The 18,532-nt window shown below is 32.7% G+C and overlaps 2 protein-coding genes across 2 annotated transcripts; both read left to right on the top strand.

The window, feature by feature from the left end:
- Positions 1-1,609: 1,609 nt before the first annotated feature.
- On the top strand, positions 1,610-4,511 carry LOTGIDRAFT_170654 (hypothetical protein; the record flags this gene model as incomplete). The annotated part of the gene is made up of 5 exons (XM_009046481.1): positions 1,610-1,612; positions 1,971-2,105; positions 2,303-2,389; positions 2,967-3,071; positions 3,447-4,511. 5 exons carry the CDS (start codon positions 1,610-1,612, stop codon positions 4,509-4,511), a joined length of 1,395 nt encoding a protein of 464 aa, XP_009044729.1.
- Positions 4,512-9,109: 4,598 nt separating this feature from the next.
- Positions 9,110-10,941, top strand: LOTGIDRAFT_170653 (hypothetical protein; the record flags this gene model as incomplete). The annotated part of the gene is made up of 2 exons (XM_009046480.1): positions 9,110-9,126; positions 10,026-10,941. 2 exons carry the CDS (start codon positions 9,110-9,112, stop codon positions 10,939-10,941), a joined length of 933 nt encoding a protein of 310 aa, XP_009044728.1.
- Positions 10,942-18,532: the final 7,591 nt, after the last annotated feature.

Genomic DNA, 18,532 nt, shown 5'->3' with positions numbered 1-18,532 from the left:
TGCTTCTGAATTGTGGAATATCTAAAATTAAGTGGGATATCATATTGGCTGTCATATTGCTCTATCTTGGTTTCAATATCCCACAGTTCTTAATGTTATCAAGAAACGGGTCTTGACACGCTTTGATTGGTTATGAATAACGTTATTCGAACGGAGCTGCAGATAAAATTGGCAAGATTGCAATGGAGGAGAAAAATATTACAGAAAAAAAGAAAAGTGTTGTTGTAACAATTTAATTAGATTGTGATATGAATAACATTTATCTGTTGTGTCATAGTCAAATTTATCTTTACTGTGAGCGTCGTTCTAAAAGACCCTGTTTTTACTGGTCGAATACCGCATTCATTAAGAAGGTAAACCTTTTGACCATTTGTTATTAACCTTGTCGATTTCTTTTAATATTATAGTTTCCAAAGCATAGAGAGAAAAACTAAATAATACAGTTACTTACTACATAATGCAACTTTGACCATAGTGAGTAATGGATATTGCGTTTGAAGAAAATGGCCATAGGATTTACTAATACCATGGAGAGACCAGCACAAAGAATCTGACATAGACAAAATCACACAACTATAAAAATCTATAACTTGACAGTCTTAGAATTTTGATCCCAGGGATTATCTTTGTGACTTGTCGACTAACTGATAAAATCTTAGATATATAAGATTTCAGGATATGTGTGTTATATCATCGAGTTTGAGTTGGATAAATCATTGCGAGCAAACGTATTCTAAAAGTGAGTATGCATTTTTATTTTGGGTATATGACTTGGTTATACACTTTGGACCAATTTGCACGTAGGCTACTTACGATTGAATATTTGACAGGATACTTTGATAGCGTAAATCTTAAAACCATTGACCCGTTTTTATAGGGATTTTGCAAATCTTTATGCATGGCATTGACATAATCAGGTAATATTCAAAACTGAAATGTACGTTTTATTGCATGAAAGTATGATCATTGTAACACGTTTTATTGCATGAAAGTATGACCATTGTAACATGTTTTATTGCATGAAAGTATGACCATTGTAACACGTTTTATTGCATGAAAGTATGACCATTGTAACACGTGTTATTGCATGAAAGTATGACCATTGTAACACGTTTTATTGCATGAAAGTATGATCATTGTAACACGTTTTATTGCATGAAAGTATGACCATTGTAACACGTTTTATTGCAAGAAAGTATGATCATTGTAACACGTTTTCTTGCATGAAAGTATGGTCCTTGTAACACGTTTTATTGCATGAAAGTATGATCGTTGTAACAACAATGTCCTGAAATCCAGTTCTTAAATTACAATATGATTTAATTTTGTTCACTATCATTCCAGGTGTCCGATTTTTCAGGGTTATTGTTCCTAAAGTTCATTTGGCATATTATTTGCCCACTGACATAATAAATCTGGTATTACAAGTATAACGACTAATTGTTTATAAGAATAATATAAGTGTTGTTTTCTAGCCAGGTGTGTCGGGCAAATAAACTCACTGTTATTACAAACTATATTAGTTGGAAATTTATTGCCTGCATAAGAGGGCGATATAAAAGGTCATTTTTGTTGCTTTTACAACCGCGAAAATTGCAAAAGAGGAACAATGGTGAGTTAGGTCTTGCAGCATTTGTTATAATTGTGTTGTAAATGTATGGATACCTTAATGGATTACTACCTCTTAGAATGGACATAAAATTTAAAGTCTAAATCTTGGTCAACAAGTGTAGGCCTATGTATTCATTGGACTTAGCAGGATCTCTATGTATATAAGACGATTCATTGAATGTTTAAAACTTACTTGGTTTAATGAATTATTACTTAGTTTTATGGATTTATTGTTTTATATGGGGATTCTGTTGTATAATTACATATTATAACATTTTTGGTCATCCTAAGAGGTAGTATACCTTTAATGAAATGGTGTAATTTTTTTCTTTTAATGACATAACATTCCATTGTTTTAGATGGCTGGTAAAGTATCATCAAGACGAAAATCACCTCGCCAACCCAAATTACAAGAATCTTCAATCACCCGTATCCAGGAAGAGGAAGATGACGATGACGAAGAAGACAATGAAATGACTCTCGATGAGAAAAAGGTAAAACCTTTGTCTCACTTAACAGTATCAGCTTCGCACCATCCCGCTGATCACAGGAAGAACTGACACTACAGACTGTGACCTTTTGACCTCTTTTTTTTAGAATTATGATCAATAACATGCTCAAGGTGATGTACTTTGGTTTCTCTGTACAAAAGAACACCGGTTTATTTGAAATATATATGTCTATATTGTAGGCAATGTATAATGCTGTTAAAGTGGGAGATATAGACATATTAGAGGAGTTACTAGAGAGGCAGAATGCTGATATCAAGATGTTATGGGTAAGTATTTGTTTTAAAAACTGGTCCACAATCTTAGTTCACTGGTTTCCATGCTTCGGGATTCTAAATATCTTTCTTCTACCTTTAGACGTCCATCGTAGGTACCCATCGCTTACAATAAGTAAAGAGGATTCAGGGGTCTGAGGTCAAAACTTTCCATTGACTACCACATGAGAGATGAATTCCCCTAGAAAAATAATTTACACCCCCAATTGTACCCCAATATTATTTACAAATTTAAAAACATAATTTTTATATGTTTTTGCCCCGAAATATGACTGTTAAAATTTTCCTGGGAGAGAATCCTCTTAGACGTTCCGGTAGAGGGTGACATTTACGAAACATGACCAATAAGAAAATAGTTACCACTGTTATCACTGTAAGTAGGTTAATCGTGGGTCACCTGCCTTGATTTTGAAAGAAAACTTGCAAAGAGCATGATACAACAATCAACAGTAGAAGCAACAGTAACATCAGTAACATAGATTCTCAAAGTCAAAGAGCACCACAAAGGTAACCAGCTTGGTCTCGACTCTCTATGACTTCGTACTTCATTTGAAAGCATTTTCTCTTTCAGTACTCCGAAAATTTGTTGATGGCATCTATTAGATTTGAACAAGATGAAATGGCAGAGTTTTTACTGGATAATGGAGTTGACCAGAATCACTCTAAGCTTCTGATAGTAAGCCACTATTTATTGACTTCTGTATATCTTCAACAATCTTGGAAATCTTCATATAGTCGTCCACAATTTGAAAACATTTGTCTGTATTGTTTGTTTACATTCAGTTAATGTCAGTTTTTGGTAATGTTCAATACAAATAGATTCCACTGGACAGATTCAGAATGTTTCTACCTTGTCGGCGGAATGAACTGTTTGATCTTATAACTGTTTGTACTTCATAATGTACCTTTCTGGAAATTATGCTATGTCAAATGCAATTTGAAAAAAAAAATACCCATTAATCACCTATCAACATACTTCGGCCATAAGATATATATCTTTTATTGTCCTGTGTTGTTATTTCTTCTATCAATGTTCATTTTTTGTTAACAGAGAAATCCTGAAAATGGTGTTAGTAATACAGAACAGTATACATATACATGTCGTCAAATGGCATACGACCACGAACTGTTTGATATTGTGGAGATAATAGACGTAATGAACAACCAGCTATTTCCTGGTGTTAAGCCAAGGCGCAGAGTACCTCGATATCGTCGAGAAAAGCCACCGACACCTTTACGTGACTTATCTCCTGCTCCGGAATCAGATACTAGTGACAAAGAAAACAAATCCAAGAAACCTGGCGCGGTTAGGAAAAAAACAAAGAAATTGTTGAAACGTGTTAGTGCTGATTTACTTTCTCTTTTGGAAGATTCGGATGATGAACAAGATTCTGGAAAACAAGACAAAGAACTACCTAGAAGGGGATCTTTGCCGCCTGGAGTTGGTAACAAAAGGAAAGGGAGACAATCAAAATCTGCAAAGTCTGTGGATCGTGATTCCGGGGTGTATAGCATAGAACCGGGAAAATCATTGTCCGAAATGGATGAATCTTGTACATCCCCTCAACCAAGACGAAAAGAAACAAATACTACCATAAACTTTGCTAAGGATACATCCCCTTCACCAATGACTCAACGCTCGCCTAAACCATCCACATCAAAAGAGACAAAATTTAAGACAGAGACACACGAACAGGTAACAAAGAAGCGTTTAAACAAAACTTTCAAGATTTTTGGAAATGTTGCTCGAGCTAGTAGACCAATGTCAGCTTATCAATATGTGACAGACCACTCGAGGTGTCGAACTCTTGGTTATAAAAAAGAACTAAATCCTAGATTCGAGGATAAAATAAAGTGTCATGGAAGTTACACCAATGAAAGTTTTTGGTGGAAACCTCAGAAAAAGACTGAGTATTATCATATTCAAACACGTGCTTTTTCAGCTCCCGTTCTTTGCCCACGCGTTCAAAGCAGAGGTTGTTCAATGACATCGAACAAGTCCTATCTTCGTACAAACAAAAACCTGATGCCAACGCGTAAGCTCGATCAGCAATTTAGAGGATCGTATACGACACTTTCGTTCAACTCGAACGTAGGACTGTTAATTGGCATCTGATTCGTTAGTGGGTTTGATCGATGGACCTAGAGGTGCTCTGGGTTTTTGGCTTTCTGTTATCTTGAGCCACTTTATTGTGATCAAAACAAGCTGTTTTTTTTTTCATTTAGTCATTTTATGTAGAACTTTGGATTTTAAACATATTACGTTAGGCAACAATTGTGTTTCTTTGTGTTTGCCAGGGCCCTATGAGGATGTTCGACCAGATTTTGACCTTATGACTTTGACTTAACTGAAGTATTGTAATGAATTCATCAAATGTGTTGATAATACATTTGTTGAATAATCTTCAATTTTATTACAACTTTTAAAGATTGAAATGCACTAAATTATCGTCATAGAAAATGCAGAGTAAGAAACAACGAAATGTTTCTGCCTAATTGTAACCTACGTTGAATGGATTGAACCTAGGTTAGGTTAGTGTACTTCTGATTTCAATTGATGTTTACAATGTGTAAACATTATTTCGAGTACATTCTCACTAGACGTCTATGGAAGTGACATGAAACTATTAATTGTTCTCAAATCAATAAAAATGTCTATGGGAAAAATCTCTTTAAAAAAGCCAACAGATAAATGATTTCATTACACTGCTTTTTTTTTTACACGCAATCCATTAGAAAGGATGTTTAAAATCATTCACGAAATGATACGACACATCTATGTTGAGAGGCTTACCATCAGATGACTGAACAGCCACAAGGTATAAATGTGAAGCACGCAGTGTAATAAGAGTACCAAATAAACTTCCTATGGCTTCCATACACAAAAAGTAGTATTGTGTCGATTTTTTTAAATTGTAAGATGCAATTCAACGTATACATAGTGCATGAGACATTACTTGTCGAAATATAAAAATTGGGGTTCATTAAGTATTGCTTACGTCTCAGATCTTGAAAGCGGATTTTGGCAAGTAACGTATCAAATAACATATTGGGCAATTTTCTAAGTTTTTACAGCATATTTGACTTTTTATCGGCTGTAGATAATGTTAATAAAATTGGATTAGGCTATCAGAAAATTTAAAAATGTGATACTTTCGATTGGCTTCGGGCAATGCTTGTGATTCGTGAGTAGTGTTACGGCTGTCACTTATAATATCTAGTGCTTTTATTGCTAATATAAATATAAGTCATATAGCTATTTTTTCCAGGTTTGAGGCCCGATTAAAATATGGAACAGGTTTGTCCAATAATATTTTTTTTTGGAAGTAAAATCGGTATAATCGTATTAGTAATATATTTAAAATACAAGATTCTACACCTGATTAACTAGAATTTATAAACCTTTTATAATTATATATATTTTATATATTTATAATGTCATGTTCAATTATTTTACATATATTTTGGATCTTGAAAAAAACAATTGGAACTTTTCCAGCATTTTATACATCCCGCTAGCTACCTCCAACGAAGATAGTTTGGGGTAACTTAACATTTTGTAAAAATTACATTGTATATTATTGTATATTCTTTGAATAGAGCATATAAATAGGTGGACTGTGATGGTATAGACTATTATACATACAATATCATACATATAGTTATCTATAACTCAGTCTCAGACCAACTCAATCGATATCCTCTTATTCGCTACAACATGTTCATGGGTCAGCCTGACTCGAAATATTCAGGAGAATCATTATTAGAATAGCACCGTTATAAACTTGAGTTCATCCACTTTTAAATAGCAGGTATAGTCCATATTATGTATTGTATACTTGTTCAACTTAATGTTCAAAATACCATTTCACTCGGGCGTTATAATAACATTACTATAGTTTAAACAACGCAATACAAAACGTTAATTGTGTAGAAAACAACAAGGTAAGCCATATTGACTATAGAATTAACCTAAACATCATGACAGTCCCATTTATCTTTCACTTTAGTTTTTTTTTCGTGTGTCATTAGACAACCACTTTAGTTTGCCCGGTCATTTTTGGGATGGTTCTTTTCCAGTAAAAGTCAAGATTTTTTTAAAACAGCATTGTGCCATTGTTCAAAGATCGGGATGACATATGTTATTTTTAAAATAAGATGCAAACAAATGCTAATAAAATAAATATTTGCAGAATTTATCATTTTGGCTCTAAAACGACTTAATTCAGTATTAAAAAAATCATTCATTACGATCATAAAGCAAACCAAAATAAGGTATCGAATTTTCTATTTGTATTGAATCGGAATATAAAATATATTTCTATTCGGAAATACCATGTTGTTCGGGAAAATTCAGGAACTAAGATTAACGAAAATTTAAAAGTTCTAGAGTTATTGCCCATGTCCTAGCCAAAACGACCCCTATCAATATTATTTACGAGGGCAATCAATGCCATTATAGGGTCGTCTAGTATCTATGGGGCAAAAATTCATGTGTTTGAGGTCATGTCGCATCGCTTTCATTAGACATTAAACGGTAACCACCTTTACCTTAGACATCAAATAAGTGATATATTTAGCGAATATCATAATACTGTTGAATTTAATTTTGTAAAACAAAATTTCTGTTTTGGCAAAATCAGCAGAAACTTTGAATAATTTGCATTGATGTAGCTACGACCGTGGCAATATAGATGCTATGGTTTAGATCTGATTTTGGTTAAATTTGGTTATATTGATGTGAGTTCTATGAGGAGTTAGTTTTGTCAAGAATTAACTATAAATTGTACCAAAATTACATCGTTATAAGTAATATTTTAAACCACAATCTAATCGACTGAAATGATTGTATGCTCTGTGGCGCAGAAAAGTCGCTTATTGGGCTACCACTCGTTTAATTTGAATATTCGCCCTCCTTTGTGTTAGTTGAAGTAATAATCCTACAAGTAGATTTAAATCTGAATTCGCATTCCCAATTCAAATTAGGAGTTCGAGATGCCTGAATGGCCTTCAATAGACCTTAGAACAGGTCAAATAGGTAAACATGGTAACAGGCCTACACCCAAATAATAACGAATAACCAATCTATTGCGATTTTCGTACATACTTCTGAAGAGAATTTACATAATTATATTCAATACTCAAATCAACCCCCCAAAATGGTGCATCTGTCCCGTAAATATTGAATTGAATTTAAATAATTTAAACGAAATTTATTCATAATTGATAAATGATACATACATGTATATATTGTATTATATAAACTATGATTCAGAAGCAAGCCGAATCTTATATTAAAATCATGTTTAACGTCCCATTTTTATTCCTCTTCCTATAGGACGGACAACTCAGTGCAATAAACTTGAATAAAGGCACATTTTGGAACGATAGTGACAAGTTGTTACTGTATTGTGATTTCCTTTTGAAGGATCGTCCTTTTCTGATTTTTTTGTGCTTTTAGAAGAATTTTATAGATCAGTTTTCTCCACATTTTAGAATATAATAGACCGGCAGTTTTTAACTGTAGTCCGAAACTTACTGACTTTTGTCAGCCTCTTTAGTATGTGCATCGAGGACACTGATAGTATCAATTTGCACCATTCCAATTTTCAATCTGACGTTTGTGGTTCCTCCGAATTTCATTAAAACTTAGTGTTTGATGACGTCACTTAACTCGAAGAGCCTTATGTGATAAAACATTTTTTTGCGATTGGTGACGTCATCAAACCTCTTTACAATCCCTTTAATTTATTTTCTGCATCTACAAGGTGCGTTTTTTATTGTCGACAAAATTTGTATTCAAAGATGGTTAATTATTATTAACAAATTATCTCTCAATGTCAGCGCTCACCACCACATGCCAGATGTGTAGGCCTAGTTAATCCAGAGAGGCCATGGATATCTTGGCTATCGTGTTGCCAACGAGTATCACTTTAATTTTGTACTCTCATCTGTTCTGGGCCTCGGCCTAGTTCGAAAACAACCTTCAGTCAACTTCATATAAATCGGGTTCTGGGCTTGATGTTGAGTTGCACATGACATTGTAATGCACCATTTCGGCTTACTAATGCATGACATAAGGACAGATGAAATTATTCTACTAAAAAATGAGAAATTCAGATTTGTGCGTTAAAGTTATAATGTACAAAAGAAATTGTAAAGAGGTTTTCTAAAAATATGTTTATCGAGGACACCTTTTCTTTCAGACGTCTGTGGTTCCTGCAATTTCCCTAAAACCTAGTGTTTGATGACGTTACTAATCACGACTGGCTTTACGAGATGAAGCAATTTCGCGATTAGTAACGTCAACACAGTTTTAGTGGAATTACAGGAAGCACAGACGTCTGACTGAATACTGGAATGATGTAAATTGATTCTATTAGTGACCCCGATACACATAAAAATTTACATAACCTCTTTCCAACCCCTTTAAGACTTAAAGTCTTTATCTGTAAATTATAGAACTCTCTTACACAGCTAAATACCATATTTCGGACTACCCTAGCAGAATTACCATTTAACACTAATGATTTATGCTGGTGTACCGTCTAACAAACTAGATTAAAGTAAATTCATTTCGTACGAGATTCTTTTGAATTTTAAGAAGTCATCGTTATTAAAACCTATATTAAAAATGTAGGCAGATATAGTGATAACTTGATATTTTAACCTTGTTTGTAAAAGTATTTAATAACTGCTCCCGAGATTTCCAACATGGCTGCAGACGAAAAGTGAGTAGATAAATGGTTGAAAGCAGGTGGTTTTTGTTGCCATACTTTCATTAAATCACGAAATTTATCATTTCAAATCGGAGAAAATATTTAAGGATTTTATAAAACTGGTAGATATTTCACTGTCTGCTTTATATTTGGTGTAAACATCTTGTTTACTTTACGAGAAGCGAGCAATTTTTGCCCACATCCGAAGTAGGATGTCCACAGCTAGGCCCATTTCAGGTTGAAGTTGCCATGAACAGCTGCTCAATATATTTAGCGATTTGAATAAGATCTCTCACAAATTTTTGATTCTTAGAGATCAATTTCGGTATATTCTGGCGAATTAATGCGTCGATAATGAATACATTTTTGCTTATTCTTATTGCCCGAGCTGATGCTACAGAAATTATTTTGGGAGAAGTCATTGTAGAGTACAACAATAATTTCGTTTTGAAGGGCTGTAAGCACATTTGATTAACAGTTTATCTAGATTTCTCCTCCCGTTTCAACTAAAAAATATAGAAATAGATTTTTAACACATAAGTATATAGAAAAAATTACATAAACCTACTTAATTACATTAGGAGTAGATTTAAGCCATTACTATCCCTTATGACATTGGTGATATCTGCACATGTAAATGTAAATAATGTCCAGGAAATGAGGAAGTGTAAACTGTTCAATTGCAGGAAATAGAGACTTCAGCTTTTATTTAGAGACCATATCTTTTTTATCCTGCTAAATGATAATTTTCAAAAGAGGTTTTTTCAGAAATTTCAAACTAGGAAAAAACTTACCAAATACATTGTATTCTGTCTTAAAATGACAGCTATTCGGGCAAAAATGTGCGACAAACTTTATAAACAAATTTTTTGTTGGATTCTGCCATTGATTTCTTTCTTTTTATTTTGTAGGTGGCCCGAGTTTGACGATATGTCACAGAAAAATAAACGTAAACATGCTGCTATGACAGCAGAAGTTGTTCCAATACCATCAACAGCATTGGTTGGTTTTAAATCGAGTTCCTCAGAAGAGGATAGCAGTGAGAAGGGAGAGAATGATGAGAAGAAAATCAAATTAGCAGAAAAAGAACATATGCCAAGGGAAAGTAAGACTCCAGAAGAAATTAATAAGTTTATGGAAGAGACATTTGATGTTCGTAGATCTTTTATTGATGTGGAAATGCCAGGTATCCCCTCAGTTATAGAAACTTATCCATATTTATTTACCAGCAAACAGATGTTGTCTGAATTTCAGCGAATTACCAAAGTTGATTTGGATCACACTATACAAGAATATTGTGTCAAATATGCCCTTGGTATCATCGAGTCTGCCAAATCTTTACCTAAAGCAACCCCAATATTTAAACAGGCAGATGCTGCCAAGCAGGACAATATCGCTTTACGTCAATATTGGGAAATGGTCACAGCTCTCTGTTTATTGCCATTAGTTTTCAATGAGGATGTAACGGAAATGATTAGAGAAATAAAGGAGGATGAAGAAGTTGATACACAAGGTCAAGTTGTTCCCATTCTTATTTCAAAAGGAAGTATTTTTAAAAGTGATGAGTTCTTTTTAGTTGCCGAGGAGACAATATTACAAGAATTTGAGGAGTTCACGATGGCATTTGCGACCTTGTTTGCTTCGTACTGGGTGTTTAACATGCAGTTTCCACACAATTTATATAACACATACAATTTTGTCCAGAAAGCCATTCTCCATGTGCGTGATGGTACACCTATTCCCCCTCAATGTAAACAACTACAACAAAAATTACAGACATGGGCCAGAAGACATGGCGACACACCAACCAGAGGAAGACAGGTCTGAAAATCATCATCTATTTTTTGTTGATCATTAAAAATGATACTTGTATCTTCATGTTATCCAGTATGCCTATTATATAATCAATCCCTATATATATCAAGTGTTGTTTTAGTTATAGCTATCATATTTGTTGATTTTGGTATTTATCCTTCTAACTTGTTGGAAAGGGATTTTAAAGAGGTTTTCTAAACTCTTTGTGTGTATCAGGGACACTGATAGCATTGATTTGCACCATTCCAATTTTCAGTCAGAGGTCTGTGAGTCTTGCAATTCCACTAAGCCATCCATGGCCCCAATAAACATCTAAAGCTACAAAACCTCTTTACAACCCCTTTAAGGTCTATTTAACTTTTAAAATGCAGCTTTTTATAAAAGCAACATTTATGAATTTATTATCTGGTAACATCATTGAATTGTTGGCAATGTCTGTTGGAACTCTTCAGTGAGTCAGTAATATATTATACAAATATGAAGCTCATTTACAACATGTTTCACTAAACATTTGCTAAACATTTGTTTGCTAAAAGTGGAGGAAATGAGCTATGTTATGCTAAAATGAATAGTGGTTTCATCCTCACAAAGTATTGTAATCATTAATTGCACACAATGTAAAAAGCACAAGGAGAATTTTCATTTCATTTCTGGCAAATTTTAGACATGCCTGCCTTCTTTAATGCCTAGTATGATAGATATTGTGTTCGAAAGTATTAAGAAATTTGTGAGTTTGTTTACAAATTACACCTTGATATAATTTTGAAGTATATTTGGCTTTTTTGAGTCTAGCTCTCCTTCCAATTGACAGATATCACAAGACTTGTTTTTGAGACATTGAAAGTGAGGTTCATGACAGAAATTAAGCCATCTGCTGTTAAGGTGGTGAAGTCATATGAATGAATAGCCTATGGGACATCACTACACACCCGATCAAAAGCTAAAAAAGGGTCTCAGAAAGGTGTGAAAGTCTGAAAGCATGATTATATAGTGTAATCAATTCCGTATTTAATGATGTAAAATATGATTTAAGTTAAGTTTTGAGTTAATGAGTATTTTAGAAGAAGGCTTTAAAGACGTCATGGTGGCAATTGTTTTAAAAGGTCCATAGGTCTGGCTTCTGATTAATAATAATTAATGTCTTATTAAGTGTTTGACTGTGTAGGTATCAACTAATTAAATTATATTTTAACATTACACCATTATTCAACATTAAGAATATATTTCTATTCTTGATATCAAACCATTGTTTAATTTTGAGTGTGTTATTTGTTGGAAGGGAGATAACTGTTCAGTGATAAAAGATCTGAATATCCAGTATTTTGTTATTGATATATATTATTTGTGTTATTTCTAATGAGGTTGTGCACCAATCATGTAAAATTATTTATAGCTGATATGCATTTTATGTTTCAATTAATTCAATATTGCATTTAATATTAATTTTAATCAAAGATGGATTTCTTTATATAATATTAAAGTTAAAAAGTTGCTGCAAATTTAATTTGCAAATCAAAACCATTGCTCTAGTCGCTATTCATATTTTCAATACACAAAATATGATTTTGTTTTCACCAGACTTTTGTATAGTTCAAACTGCCTTATATTTGATTTCTTCGGCAATATTCTATCTCCAAGTACTACTTTAGAAAGAGCTAAAACTTTCGAATGGAAATTATGTCTCTAGTCAAGTAGAAATGCATGAACTTAAACAAAAATGAATTGTATATACTGAAAAGATTCTATAGTGGATAAAATATCTTAAATGGTAAATATTGTAGCATTATAACTATGATGAAAATTCTGAGAAACTATCTAAGTGACAGACATCTCTAACAGGATCATCTACTATTACACCATAGCGAGTACTAGTTGTGTATTGTGGCGAATTATGAAAATGGACAGAAACTTTGAATGCAACTAACAACTCAGTTGCCTGAGAGTTGTGTTCGAAACTTATAACTGGTATTTTTATTCACAACCATATGAAACTTGTGATAGCTATGGTGAGAGGGTCATTTAAGATACAGCATGCCATAGAAACAATCTTGTTCATTTATTTTACATCAAATGTTTCCCAAAAGTGATAAAAGTAGTTTTGTGGTTTAAAGATGTCTTGCATCGATTTCACTAAAACTTAATTGAGATGATTTTAGTATTTAGGTTATCTGATTGGTCATTTACTGAAAATGATTTTATCAACTCATAACGTCACTATTTTTAATGTTAAATATATTTTCATGAGAAAACAACCATGATTTTTGTTTAAAAGGTTATATTGAATCTTTTCTATGCACTTAAGAAATAAGAAACTCACCTCAAAAGGACAGATGAGCCATTTTTTTGACCAATCATACTTTAGTCTCACAAACTGAATTATTTTAGCTAAGCCAATCAGTAAAAGTGTTTACAGCTCACAAATTTCAACCTTCTAAAAGTCCAGAATAAGACCAGTGAAAGACACTACTTCAGATATTTTGAAAGAAATTATGTGATTTTCGTACATTTCTAGTACTTGAGAAGACTATTTATATATAGGCCTATTCAAAACTCAAATCAACCATCCAAAATGGCGCATCTATCCCTTTAATATGACTGGCATGTGAACACAATATGGTTGTTATCATTGTCATGTATCTTGTATATAATCTATGCACGTTCAGCTATGTTTTCATTATTTATTTTAATTATTTCAAAGCTAGGAGCTCTGTTTTTGTTAATTTATAATTATTTTATGTTATGTTACATTCAGTTGTTATAAACATACTGTAAAAAGCTTTTCAATGTTAACTTTAAGTATAAATTTATGAGAGTGTTAAAATAGGGATTTCATAAGAATTATGTTTTGAATTGAATAGCATCAATGTAATATGGAATTGGAAAGGATTCAAAATGGTTTGGGGTTATTTTGTCTATAACAAAACATTAAAATTTAAAGGGAGTGTAAAGATATTTTCATAACTTTGAAGATTTATTGGTATTATTTAAAACATCAATTTGCACCATTTCATATTTCAGGCAGACGTCTGTGGCTCTTGCAATTTAATAAATCTAAGCATTTTATCATGCTACTATCTCTGCTAATATTAAGGGCAGATTTAATGCCATGATAGCTTAGTTCAAGGAGAATTCCAAAGCACTGACTTTTGACTGAAATTTGGAATGATGCAAATTGGTTCTTTCAGTGTCCCCTAAACACAAAAATTTTGAAAGACTCTTTACGATCCCTTTGACAAAAAAAAAAACACCTTCCATGTTATTCTAGTCATCTCAGCTGGGTATAGGTAATTTCAGGGATGTTATTGTTAATGTGACTCTAACGGAACGCTTAGTAACTAAATCCCAGGTGAATCTCTTACCTCCCTTTGCTCGTTGGCGCCATAATTTGGTGATTATTTTTTTTTTTTTTAATCCACTAACAAACTGGTATATATGGAAGACAGAATAAGTTTGTATTTGTATATCTATCTTACCTGGCATTTTCTGTTAGTACATGATCATTTCCTTGCATTTATGTTTTTGAAGAGTTATTGTTAAGGGTTGGGGAATATAGAAAGTTTTGTTTTAGATACATTGGTTATATGTTGTGATAATTCTAAATGATATATGTACAACTGCACCTTATTAGCTTCTGCACTAAATAACTAGATACAATTCTGTCTTATGTTGACTGGGTATCTGTTGTAATTGATAAATTTAGTTTCTTTTTTCACATTGTCAAATAATCATGTAATATTTCACTTGGGAAATGTCAGCTTTCAGTGAAATTTGTGCTTCATGAAATTAAATATTTCACCAAATTTTTGTGTGTGTTTTAACCTAAAAAGGCAGGTGCAACAATTTTTTTACCAATCGCACATTTGTCCCAGAAACTAGCTTAGATTAATCAGTAATAGTGTTCACTTCTCACCGTTGAAATTTGAGCCTTCAAATTCATGTGTGTCCAGAATTATCTGTGTTTGAAAGTTAAAAAGACAAGTCGTCTTTCCTCGAGACACTGCCATATAGAAAAGACATCTACAGAAATAAGAAAAGAAATTCCTAGTTTGAGGTATATTTGGAAGAATTATTATTGTACATTTCTAGGACTTCTGAAGACTATTTACATATATTCGAGACTAAAATCAACCACCCTAAGGTGCGGTGCATCTGTGGCTCTAAAAGGTGACAACAGATGATTTTATGTATCGAGCTGTTGAAACAAAGAACAAATCTTTGTGATATTACATCTGAAATGTATACTTTTCCCTATGGTGACAGCTTTAGTAACACATTTTACATGCATTTTTGTCTTCCAAATGGAACAGGAGCCATGGACTTGTTATATGAGAATACTCAATGACTCAGCATTATATTATGAAGGAAGGATTGTTCTTTTCATTCTTAATGACACTGTCTTAGAATATTACTGCTTTATAATATGTCTCCTCAAAATTTGAATTTTTTTTTATAGTTCAAAGCATACAAAAAATCAAAGCAAAATATACAATCAAATAGGCCTATTGAATGGTTATTTTGAATGCATCTTATTTTTTTCCTTGATTCAAAAATTACATCGCTAAGGAAAAGAAATACCAATAAAATATATATAAATTTGAAATGGCGCAGTATTTTACTATAATTTTGTGTGCTTGTGGCCTAATTTAATTTTTGGCTTTACTAAATGACGTATTGTAGACATCACTCGTGAATAGTTTGTCTAACGCTGCTACCACAAAGAAACTTATGCAGCGTAGCAATTAACTGCTGTGACCCCAATCTGTTTCAAAAAGCTATTATATTTGAAATTTCTAGATCTAAATTATGAATCATCATTAATATTTGTGTCATTGGCTTTGAATTTGACATCAAACGCACTGTCTACCTTTTATCAAAGTTATCACGTGACTTCCGTAAGTGTCAAAAGCGTTCATCTTGTTCACCGTGGGACGAAAAAGTTTGTAAACTTTGATCACTTGTTGGAAAACTTTAGTCAAGGTGAATTTTTATCACATTAAGTGGCTGACAAGTAAAATGTTTTAATATCAATTAGAACATAATAGCTGAACATAATTATTAGACGATCGGCCCACTTTTCTGGTCAAAGGTGAATCGGTGAGCAGATTTTGCTGTCAAAAATTAAAACATGGCCGACCAAGCCCCTTGTTTATTTGATTGATTGGGCTTGTTTATCAATAGTATGACTATTGATCTTCAAGGATGAGTGACGAAATTACATCAGAGATGAGTGAACATCGGATTTTAGAGGAATTAAGGCAGATTATTTTGGATAAGGACAAGATCATTGAATTTCAATCTGATAAAATAAAAAGACTTGAAGAAGAATTGACTAGAATTCGAAATGAAAAGAATAATTTGATGAGAAATGTTGCTGAACTCAATTTGATAGATGTTATATCGAAAGACAATCAATCTTTGATTAATGAGGACAGGTAAGTTACCCCCTTCTTAATTAATTACTAATCAATTATCTTAGCAAATCATTCAATCCATTTATTGATTTACAGAGTGTGGCTCACTGTCTAACACTTGTAGAGATCTGTTAGGTTAGTGGTAAATTGAATGTCACCAATTCTGTATGAATTGAAATAGGCCTATTGGCTCCTAAAAGTTCAAATAGTTTATGAGTGACTTGATAGAAGTATAAAGAAGTATAGAAGTACTGTTAACAACACCGGAAATTTCGGTTGAAAATAAATTGCTCTCTCACCCTTTCTAAAAACAAATTTTATAGTGAGGGTAATGCCTTCAATTGCATTTCACCGAGACAAGGTCAATCTATGTCAACCACTACTATTTTGAAGCTGATACTTCCATTCACCTATAAGCTTAAGCAATTTAATAGGCTATACTAATATTATTCAAGTTACCAACAGACGAACAACAAATATAGCTGAAAAGGCCAAGCAACATTTTTTTTCACTCTACATTGTGCCACACCTAAGTTCTTACTGCCCTGTACCCCAGCAACCAGCACTAATTAAATCTCTCTAAGAAGTGCTCAATGTCTAAATATAGGTGATAACAGGTACCATTCAGCACTGGTTAATTAAATAAATTACTGGTATCAGTAGGCCTACAATTACTGTCTTCTTACAATATTTATAGATAGCTATTTTTTTCTGGCTTATGAATTGAAATTTCAACTTTAAAACACTACCGGTTTTGAAAGTCTTAGATTGTCTTAGAGTTGAAGAAAATGCCAACCATTAAAAAACTATAATATTATTTTATAGAGAATTTTCAGTCTAAATTGTTGGTTATTTTCATCCAAAATTCTGGGAGAAAAAGATCGAGTGTGTCAAATATATAATAATTGAAATTCATATTTTTTATCTAAGATGAATGGCATTCAATGGAAAATGATTTTTTTTTATTTTAAACCTGGTGGATACAAACAATAATTAGTTTCTCCAAAACAAGAGTTATTTCCCTTCAACTGAGACCTCTGATGTGCAACTAATACCTTTGTTAGACTATACAGGTGTAAGGTTATTTATGTCTTCCATTGGTCTTAGCTTATCTTTATAACAAGAAACTTTAAGAATTTTGCTCAAATTTGGCCAATAACAGTATATATCCATCAGTGGACTCACCTGGTGTCCTAACTATACATCAAAATCCCTCTATAATCTGATATATCCACAAAATCAAGTAATTAATTATAAAACGCTTAATACATCCATTAAGCGATTTTCAAATCGTGAGTCTAGGAAATCTGGTGTAATTTTCAAGGGGAAGTAACTCTCAAGTGGGGTTTCCCGTGTCCTTGACCTCTACTCTTGAATTGACCCCGACATTGTCATATTTTGAAGACGGAATAATGATTCCATCGTAGGAGATTAAGCGACTCCGGGAAAAAGCAATTCATATAATTTAGAATGAATACTCCACCACTGACACAATTTTCTACGAATATTAATCATTGGCAAAGTTTGTTTGTATACACTGGAAGATGATTGTTTCCTGTTTTAGCGTTGATTACCCAAACTGATTCATGGCTTGCTCACTTTTTTTTAAAATTATGATTATAATTTTATTGTCGATTTTTCAAACTTGATAAAGTGTGGGATGCATACTTATTTAACCAATGGTCACTATTGAACACAAATATTAGCCACAGGACGAGTGTATTCTAAGACGTAGTATCACTTTAAAGAAAGTATGGAATACTGTAACAAGTTTAAGATTACACATGCAGTAAGCTTACAGTACCGTAAAGTGGGGTGACATTGCACTTCGAGTGTGACTTTGCACAGTTTTCAGATTTTTATTTAGATCAATGTATTTCAGAGTAATACAATGTTCATAATCTAAAGTGTTTGTTTTCTATTAGAGACACTTATTAGCTATAACAGACATTAATTTTCAGCCATCTTAGTCTTCCACTGCTTCAGTTATCTAGTCACATGTAACCACAGAATATTTTGAGTTTATTTTTCACTTTGAAACTTTATGGTAAAACAAATATTACATATGTATAGAGTAACCCAGGTTTGAGTATAGGTAATATATTTTATATCCTTAATCTAAAACTGTAATTAATTTGGTAATAGTATGTTAAGTATTTTTTAAAAATCATCTTTTCCCACCAGGGTCTTTT

The sequence above is a fragment of the Lottia gigantea genome (assembly GCF_000327385.1).
Source record: "Lottia gigantea unplaced genomic scaffold LOTGIsca_102, whole genome shotgun sequence".
In the NCBI taxonomy this organism is placed as follows: Eukaryota; Metazoa; Mollusca; class Gastropoda; family Lottiidae; genus Lottia; species Lottia gigantea.
The sequence above is the reverse complement of the archived record's forward strand: the minus strand, read 5'-3'. Positions and strand labels throughout refer to the sequence as shown.